This window comes from Galeopterus variegatus, unplaced genomic scaffold, assembly GCF_000696425.1.
Source record: "Galeopterus variegatus unplaced genomic scaffold, G_variegatus-3.0.2 Scaffold1428, whole genome shotgun sequence".
Lineage (NCBI taxonomy): Eukaryota > Metazoa > Chordata > Mammalia > Dermoptera > Cynocephalidae > Galeopterus > Galeopterus variegatus.
Window position 1 is genome coordinate 261518 of NW_007727539.1, and position 9113 is coordinate 270630.

Below are 9113 nucleotides of genomic sequence, written 5' to 3' on the forward strand. Positions count from 1 at the left end.
CGGCGTCCGCGCAGGGATTCGCATCCCGGGGGAGCGCAGCCGGCCGGGGCCCCAGGAGTTCCCTCGCTGGCTCTGAAGCGCAGATGGGCGCTGGGCGACCCCGGCCGCTGCCCGAGTCCCGGGTGGAGAGGGTTGGCCAGCTCTGGCTAGTGCAGTGACTGACAGATCGGCCCGGGTGGGTAGCGGGGGCTGGGGGTAGGGCAGGGGCGGGGCCCGGCCGTTAAAGGGGAAGGGACGTCTGTTTGAGCCAAGCGCTGGGGAAGACTGACCCGCGGAGATGTGCGGAGGTGGGGGGTAGGGCGAGGGTGTTAGGAACCAGGCATAGAGCGGGAGGGGCCCGAGCGCAGGTCGCTGAGTCAGCCGAGATGCTCACCGCGCCTCCACCCTCGTCGGTCTCCTCCTTTGGGCTTCCTCCGCCTCACCGGCTTCCTCGGCAGGTGCCTCCTCCCCCAGCCCCCACTCTTCGCGTCCGGATGGGTCCTGCTTGCCGGCTCCCGGATTCGTTTTGGCCCCCTCCTAAGTGCCTTCGAAGACCAAATCTCGTTGTGGCTGCCTGGCTGCACAAGAAGCGGCGGGGGAACGGCGCCCGGAGAGCTGGAGGCCCAGGAAGAGGACAGGTGTGGGAAGGGGGATGGCAGGGGTGCCTGGTGGGCTAAGGCGGGAAACAGCCATTCTGGGCCGGTGATCTTGGTGCACCTCTCGGCCTCTTATGTAGGGCCCCCCAGCCCTCAGGGCGCGCCTGTAACTGGTGTCCTGTGTTTCTTAGAATTTTGATTCTCCTAAATCGGTGTAAAGCGGGCCCGTGGCTCAAGCTGGGCCAACTCAGGCCGGTGGGATCTTGGGGCTGGCGTTCTGCCCCGGACCGCAAGTTCAAAGGGTCCCCAACGCAGGACTCTGCCCCTTCATTCTGCATTTAGAGAGTATATTCTCATATACTGCCCCCGTCAAAGGCGAGAGGATGAAATCGTCACAGGCGACACGGGGGACCTCACTGAGGCCTTAGGAGAATCCCCGCTGTCTCATTTTCCATAAACACTTCACCCCACCCAAGCCCCAGAATATGCGCCTGGAACGTGTCAGAGAAGGGAGGTGGGGAAAGACCAAAGCCGCTTGGTGACCTTGTGACCTCTGGCCGCGGACCCAGGATCTGGGAGTGTGTGAACTCTGCGTCCTTCCCCAGGATGGGACCCCCGCCGGGCTGGCCCCTGAGCCTTAGACCCGCCTCCGCCGCCGCCCTGCCCAGTGCAGGCCGCTGTAATCGGGTTAGCTGAGCCGGAATTACATTACCTTCTCCGGCCCGCCCCAGCCCCCGGGGGGGCCCTGGCGCCTCCGAGCCGGTGAGACTGGGCGCTGGGAGGGAGGCCCTCCTGCCATCCTGTGGCGGGTGGGCACCGAAGAGTAGTTCATCCTGCCTCGGACACGTGGTGGCCGAAGGACCCCACCCTCGCCAGCCCTCGACCCTCGCCCCCCGCCGACTGCAGTATTCAGCCTGCTGGTGTCCCGTGTGAATCGAAAGGCCTTCAGAGTCTAAGTCTAGTAGATGAGTCTCCCCGAGAGCACTGATCTTCCAATTGATTCTCCAGGATCCCCCGGGAAAGACTCTGCCCCTCCTTTCTCCCTAGCAGATGGGCTGGCAGCCTGGTGCCTGGGGCAGGGTGAGGGCGTCTTTTCTCTCCTGGGAACCAGGAGTGATATTTGGGCATCTGGGCAGGAAGATAAAGAAGAGTGGGCTCTCTCCTCGCCCAAAGTAACCAGCCCCCCAGTGTCCTCAGTCGAAAGGGGTGAACCGTGAGGGTGTGGGGGGAAGGCAGTTTGCAATAATATTATGTAATATCTTCCCCCCCCCCCCCCCCCACCTCAATCATCCAATTTCTCCAGCCCTTCCTCAGCCCTGCGCACAGTCCCTTCTGAAAGAGGGTGGGGGCTCCTGCCAATTTGGCAGCTGTATTTTTATCTTGGAGAAGTCAGACATTATCATCTCTATCCCTTCACAGAAACCCAAGCACCCTTTGTCAGCAGTAGAGGGTGGCTACAAGGGAGCATGAAGAGATAGCATGGGGTGGACACCCCAAAATGGGAACAAAGAACGTAGGGAGACAACAAAGTAATACCGTAGCCTCCGAAGAGGGCTGGCCTGCAGGTTAGGAATTTGCCAGGCTTGTTCTCTGCTCTGGAGGGTGGATCTCTTGGGGGGTAGGGATGGTACCAATGTGTCAACAAGCTGAATACATCCTTCTGGAATGAATCAATGAATGAGAAAAAGGCAACATTGTGCAGACGTGGCTCCCCCGTACATCCCTACCTTGTGAGGACAGCACAGATGGTACTATTGCCCAGAGATTGCCCAATTGGTCCTTTGAGGAGAATGGTCACAAACTCAGTAGTACATACAGATCTTCTGGGGAGTTTAAAATTTTTGTTGGTACCCCACTTCAAGAACAGAGGACATCCAGTTCTGTCAACCACAGTCCTAGGAATTTCTCTTCTTGCCTCTACCCCTCTAATTCTCGGGGAAAAGATGGTTCTTGCTAGTTTATGTTGAGGATGGTGGCACCCTTATACGCACTTCTTTGGATCTGTCTCATCATATCCCATGTGTCTGCCGCCCACCCCCAACTCTTCAAGTCTTCAGACCTGCAGGCCTTCAGCATCACAGGAAGAGGCCAAGCTCCCAGCCTGGGCTCCTGCTCCTTTCCTTCCTTCCTCTTATTGGTGTAGTGTTCTTCATTTGAAATGGTCTCCACTCCAATATCATCATTTCTGTCATCAACTTAGTCCTTCCTATCCCCAGCTGTCTCAGCTCTTTATCATCTGGACAAAATCTTTGCCTGGCTCTTCAAGAGAAAATTACATTTTTCTTTTCCCTTTTTCTGTCCACATACCTATTGTCTCCATGTCCTCACCATTTATCCATGTTTCAACCCAGTGGAAGCTGGCTTCACTACACTGACCCTTTCTGAGAGATCTACAGTGTCCATTGTCCCTTTTCCAGGACTTCTCTGACATGTTTTACTTTGTTGGTCACCAACTATTTCTTGAAATATCCCTTGTTTGGGCTTCTGTAATATTGCCTTATGTGTCTTTGGACTTTCATAGTCACTGTTTCTGTCTTTTCTCCACTGACTTTGCTTCTTCCACTGAAGACAATGAGCATTCTTCAGAGATCAGACTTCAACTTTATCTCTACATCTGCTCAGATTTCATCCATTCCAATAGTCCCAACTCTTATATCCACTCAGAAAATTCTGAGACCTCCATCCCTGGTTATGATTCTTTAGTCCCAACCACTCCACTCTCCTAGCCTTCTGGTCAACTCCGCCTGCCTTTCCTGTAGTCATCTTAAGTCCAGCAGGCTAGAGGACATGCTGTCCTCCCAAGCTTCTCATTCACCCTCTTACCCAGGTCTACCAAACCAGGTCCCTGGCCACTTCCTCCTGTTATGCTTTCCTTTGAAATGTTCCAGATATAGCCCTTCCTTCCCATTTCCAATGCTAAACCTCTAATCTAGGCTTTCACCACCACCACCTGGGTTCATTCATTTGCTCATCCACAAAATTTTGATTGAACACCTACTATGTGCCTGGCACTGGAAATATAGCTGTGAACACAATGGGGGGAAAATCCCTGCCACTGAGAAGCTTACATTCTAGTGGGAGAGGCAAATAAAAAAAAATGAAACTTTTTTTTTTCCAGCTGGCTGGTATGAGGATCCAAACTCTTTACCTTGGTATTATCAGCACCAAGCTCTCCTAAGTGAGCTAACCAGCCAGCCCAGAAATAAATATTAGAAAGATATACATTGAATAGGGCTGGCCTGATAGTTCAATTGGTTGGAGCATGGTGTTATAACACCAAGGTTAAGGGTTCAGATCCCGTTACTGGCCAGCTGTCGAGAAAAAAAAAAAGGTATATATTAAATAATAATAAATGCTAAGAATGTTGATAAATGCTAAGAAGGAAAATAAAGCAAGGAAGCGAAAGGGTGGGTGGGTAGGTTGTTATTTATCTAGAGTGATCACAGAAGCCTCATGGAGTAAAGACCTGAAAAAAGGCAGTCATTTGGTTATCAGGTTGGAGACACAGTGGAGCAAATCCTGGAGTATCTGTGGAAAAAACAGTAAGAGGTCCAATGTGGCTGAAGAGACTATGCAGGGCCTTGCAGACCATTGTAAAGACTTTGGCTTTTATTCTTGTTGAAAAGGGACTCAATCAAAAGGTCTTAAACAGAAAAAAGAAAAAATCTGATTTTTCAATTTTATTTTTAACAGCTTTCTTGAGGTATAAGTGACATACAATAAACTGCATATATTTCAAGGATACAATGTGATAAGTTTTGACATATGTATACATTCATGAAACCACCACCACAATCAAAATAATAAACATGCCCATTACTTAAAAAACTTTCCCTGTGTCCTTTTTAATTTTATCAGAATCACTCTGATCTGCTATGTTGAGAACAAGCTAAAGAGAGGCAAGGTGGACACAAGGGAAGCAGTCAAGAAGCCACTGCAATTATTCAGAGAGATGATACTGGCTTGGACCAGGGAGGTAAGGAGTGGCTGTAATGAGTAGTTGATTAATAAATCACTAATAAATCTCATAACTTCTTGCTGCTTACCCACTTGAATTCACTCTGAGGAGAAATGAACAAAAACATTCCTTTCACAGGGTAATACTCTCCCTTCAAAAAAGTGGGCTAGGGCCGGCCCGTGGCTCACTCGGGAGAGTGTGGTGCTGATAACACCAAGGCCCCGGGTTCGGATCCCATATAGGGATGGCCGGTTGGCTCGCAGCCTGAGCCTGGTGCTGACAACACCAAGCCAATGGTTAAGATCCCCTTACCGGTCATCTTTTTAAAAAAAAAAAAAAAGTGGGCTAGCTCCCTATTGCCCTCAGGCTAAAAGTCCCAACTGCTTTAAGGCTGCTTCTTCTATCACCATTCTCAAATCCACATCTTGGCCTCCTTCTTGTCCTTCTCTGTTCATTCCTCTCCTCTCTGCCTTTCTCTTCTATTTCCACCACACTTCTACTCCCTCTCCCATTTCTAAACTGTGCCCATACGGACTCCCACTTTCTCCAGAAAGCCTTTCTGGATTTCTCCCTTCTCGAATCTCCAGTTGCACTTGGTGTTAAAACTTCACAGTAAATTTATTCTTTGTTAATCCCAGTGTAAGTACCCAGGCACGGCGGTGTACAAGCTCTCGGGCCCCCTGCGTCCTTCCCAAGTGCGGAGCTGGGCCTATGCTACTGCAGGCGCTCGCTGCCTAAGCGCGTCTGGGTGCAGCAGTGTCCTAGTCGTCCTCCCCTCCTCCTTAGGCATCTGCTCTGCATTAGTCTGTCCCAGGCCTCCGCAGGCGCCGATGATTAAATCATCATCATTAACCAGGGCCTGCCCCCCCCCATCCCCAGCAGCAGGGGGAGAATGGGGGGGTGGGTAAGATTACTACCAAGTCCCTGGGGGTCTCTCCCTCCCCACCCCCCCACCCCTAGCACCCTCTCCGAGACTCCGCAAAGCCCCAAGAAACTTCCGACGCGGAGCTGGGAGAAGGCCGGCCATCTGGGTGAACCTCGCAACGCGGACGCATCAGCCGACAAGGGCGGCATTACGAGAGAGGCGTCTTCAGTGGGGTCGTCATCATAGGAGATCGACGACCCTGAGCAGTGGCGGGCGCAGACCACCGGGCCTTTTGGGGTAGGAGGGAGCCGTCTTTCGCAGGCTTCAAAAGTTAGTCCTGAGATCGGGTAAGATCTATTATGATGATTCCTACAGGAGGTCGAAGACATAGGACCCTTCCCCACGCTCCCCACAACACTCCCTAATTACGGATGGAGGAGGGGGAGGGGCCAGTGGGTCTCAGGTGAGCACACGGGGAGAAAGGGACATGGGCGGGGCCTTATAGAGAGTGAACGAATCCGAAAAGTCCTAGGCCCTCGTTGCTGGGAGACAAGTCCCGCCCCGCAGGCGGCACCGGAAGTGGCAGGCTGGGATCAGCCTTTAAGATGGCGTCTCCTCAGGGGGGCCAGATTGCGATCGCGATGAGGCTTCGGAATCAGCTTCAGTCAGTGTACAAGATGGACCCGCTACGGAACGAGGTGCAGGGGCGGCAGGGTTACTGCTGTGGTCGGCTAGCGGTTCGAACTGGGGCGGGCTAGAGGACGGGCGGTGGCTGGCCGGGCGCCCAGTGCGCCTGCGCAGAGACAGGGTGCCCAACGCGCGTGCGCGTTCGCGATCGGGCTGCCAAACTCTGGACTAGAACGCCTGCGCATTGTGCAGTCAACGTCGTGTAGTCTCCCCTGGGAAGGGAGGGTCAGGCGAGTCCATGTGAAGGGAGCCCCTGCTGTGCTCGGAGCCCTCTGCTGGGCGGAGGGGGATTGCCAGCCCCTGGGAGCTAATCCCCTGCTGACGGCGCCGGGTGCGGGGCTTCGCCGTGAAATCTTGATGAAAGAAGCCACCCCCAAGCTGGGAAGGAGCACAAGTTGGGGTGGGGTGGGGGTGGGTGATCGGTGACGGGGGTTGTGTCCGCAGGAGGAGGTCCGAGTGAAGATCAAAGACCTGAATGAGCACATCGTTTGTTGTCTGTGTGCCGGCTACTTCGTGGATGCCACCACCATCACAGAGTGTCTTCATACTTGTGAGTGCCCTTGATCTTGCCTGGTTCTTCCAGGCCCTAGTCCTCTCCAAGCTGACTGCCAGCCTCTGTGTTGCCTCCCCTACCCATCTAGGCACCCCACGCAGCCCATGAATCCAGTTTCCAGAGGATGTGAGAGTCTGCTTTTCTCTTCCTGCAGTCTGCAAGAGTTGTATTGTGAAATACCTTCAAACCAGCAAGTACTGCCCCATGTGCAACATCAAGATCCACGAGACACAGCCACTACTCAACCTCAAACTGGACCGGGTCATGCAGGACATTGTGTACAAGCTAGTGCCTGGCTTGCAAGACAGTGAGTGACCAACCTGACTTTGAAGGGCCTCTTGAGGACTAATGCTGGGTGGCAACTTGAGGTGACAAGGGCTTTGGTGGGAGGTTGATAGCCAGAAGGACAAAGGGAGTTGGGAGGGCTTATACTTTACTTCCATACTTCACCCCTTTCTAGGTGAAGAGAAACGGATTCGAGAATTCTACCAGTCCCGAGGCTTGGACCGGGTCACCCAACCCAGTGGGGAAGGTATGTCCCTGGCAGTGGGAGGACAAAGCAAAGCCCCCAGGGCATTCCCTTTCCCAGTTTTGCTCTCTGGGGAAGGGGAAGGAGGGGATGGAAACTGTACTAGTCTCCTTACTTACCCTATCTTTCTCAGAGCCAGCCCTGAGCAACCTTGGCCTCCCCTTCAGCAGCTTTGACCACTCTAAAGCCCACTACTATCGCTATGATGAGCAGCTGAGCCTATGCCTGGAGCGGCTGAGGTGAGGGACAGTTTGGGGGTTGTGTGAGGTGACAGTGCCAAAGACCCAAAACCAGAGTGGGGATTGGGGAGAGGTCAAGCAGTGAGGGAGTTTCTTTTCCCTTGGAGAGAGTATGTCATGGCTCTGGGTGGGGGAGAGGAGGAAAGATAGGGCTCCCTAACCTGTGTCTGTTTCCCCCCAGTTCTGGCAAAGACAAGAATAAAAGCATCCTGCAGGTGAGAGGGGCTGAGGGGAGGGCCTCTCTAAGGAGACTCACCTCCCCATGGCTCTTTCCTCACACACCTTGTCCTCTTCCCTCCCCTCCCTGTCCCCAGAACAAGTACGTCCGATGTTCGGTTAGAGCTGAGGTACGCCATCTCAGGAGGGTCCTGTGTCACCGCTTGATGCTAAATCCCCAGCACGTGAGTAATCCCACAGTGGCTTTTTTTGAGGGATGGACTAAGAAGGGAGGAACAGAGGCTAGGGTGGACCAGAATAGCTCTTAACCTGCCAGAGAAGAGAGTTCTGAAAACTGTGCCCCCATCTCCCTCTTAGGTGCAGCTCCTTTTTGACAATGAAATTCTCCCTGATCACATGACAATGAAGCAGATATGGCTTTCCCGCTGGTTCGGCAAGGTAAGGCAGGGCCAAGGCAGTCCCCAGGGCAGGGGTGAGCTGGGTAGGCTGAAGGACCTTCAGGTGAGAATGCTCCCCACTGACTCCTTCCCCTTATTCTCTCCTTAGCCATCCCCTTTGCTTTTACAATACAGTGTGAAAGAGAAGAGGAGGTAGGGGCCAAGCCCCCACACCATCCCTCTCCCCTTCCCTCCCCAGATATTTATGTGAAATTAATTGTGGCTTTATTTTTTGAAATAAAAATTTTTAAAAAGCATCTCTCTGCTTCCTCCTTGTCCTTCCTACCACACACTCAAGCTTTGCCCTATGTCCTGCTTCCCTAAAAAATCTTCCGAGTTACATTGTAAAGAAGGGCTTCTTTATGGCCATGGGCCCTCAAAGTATTACCAAAGGAGAGTGAAGCCAAGCCACCCACACCAGCTCTTTATTGGTGGAGGGAAGGCATTCTGGAGGGGAGCTCCTCACTGTCCTTGTATCTGCAGCATGTGGTGCAGGCCTGAGGGGAGGGGTCCTAATTCAACAGAGGACTAGGATCGGACAGGAGTTGCTGCAGGACTGAAGAACAGTGGTATTTTAAAGAAAAATCCAAAGAATTGCACTGTGGTTCTGTAACTTGGGGAATGGAGACAGAGGAGGGAGGAGTCTAAAAACATGGTAGGGGCCGGGGCATAGCCAGAGTTGGAGGCCTGGCTTGCATAAAAAAGCAGGCCCTTCAGGGACTGGGGCTAGGTGAAGCCAGGGTAGGGAAACGGTAGCTGATGCGGAGAGGGAGCTGATGCTGAGAGCAAAGGCAGCTTCAAGGAACACGAGCAAAGCGACAAGGCTCGAGCTCCATTTATTTATTTATTTATTTATTTTTTATTTAAAGATGATCGGTAAGGGGATCTTAATCCTTGTCTTGGTGTTGTCAGCACCACACTCAGCCAGTGAGCGAACCGGCCATCCCTATATAGGATCTGAACCCGTGGCCGTGGTGTTATCAGCACCACACTCTCCGGAGTGAGCCACGGGCCGGCCCTGAGCTCCATTTATTGATTCAGCAAACACTCTGTGTGAGCTTGGCTGCGCGCGCTAAGCGCTGGAGATAAACCC

At 53.0% G+C, this 9113-nt stretch overlaps 1 protein-coding gene across 1 annotated transcript; it reads left to right on the plus strand.

Annotated features, from left to right (window-relative positions):
* The first annotated feature begins 5962 nt into the window (after positions 1 to 5962).
* PCGF1 (polycomb group ring finger 1) lies at positions 5963 to 8277 on the plus strand. The gene is made up of 9 exons (XM_008576934.1): positions 5963 to 6096; positions 6530 to 6635; positions 6793 to 6945; positions 7099 to 7170; positions 7301 to 7406; positions 7588 to 7621; positions 7721 to 7807; positions 7941 to 8021; positions 8130 to 8277. The coding sequence occupies exons 1-9, from the start codon at positions 6004 to 6006 to the stop codon at positions 8175 to 8177; spliced, it is 780 nt and encodes a 259-aa protein (XP_008575156.1). The 5' UTR covers positions 5963 to 6003; the 3' UTR covers positions 8178 to 8277.
* Positions 8278 to 9113: the final 836 nt, after the last annotated feature.

What these genes read in the sequence shown, in the direction of transcription:
- PCGF1 (XM_008576934.1), top strand. Translation starts at nt 6,004, where the DNA reads ATGGCGTCTCCTCAGGGGGGCCAGATTGCGATCGCGATGAGGCTTCGG. An exon ending in CACAGAGTGTCTTCATACTT is followed by an intron (nt 6,636 to 6,792) that starts GTGAGTGCCCTT and finishes CTCTTCCTGCAG; the next exon opens with TCTGCAAGAGTTGTATTGTG. An exon ending in TTTCCCGCTGGTTCGGCAAG is followed by an intron (nt 8,022 to 8,129) that starts GTAAGGCAGGGC and finishes TTCTCTCCTTAG; the next exon opens with CCATCCCCTTTGCTTTTACA.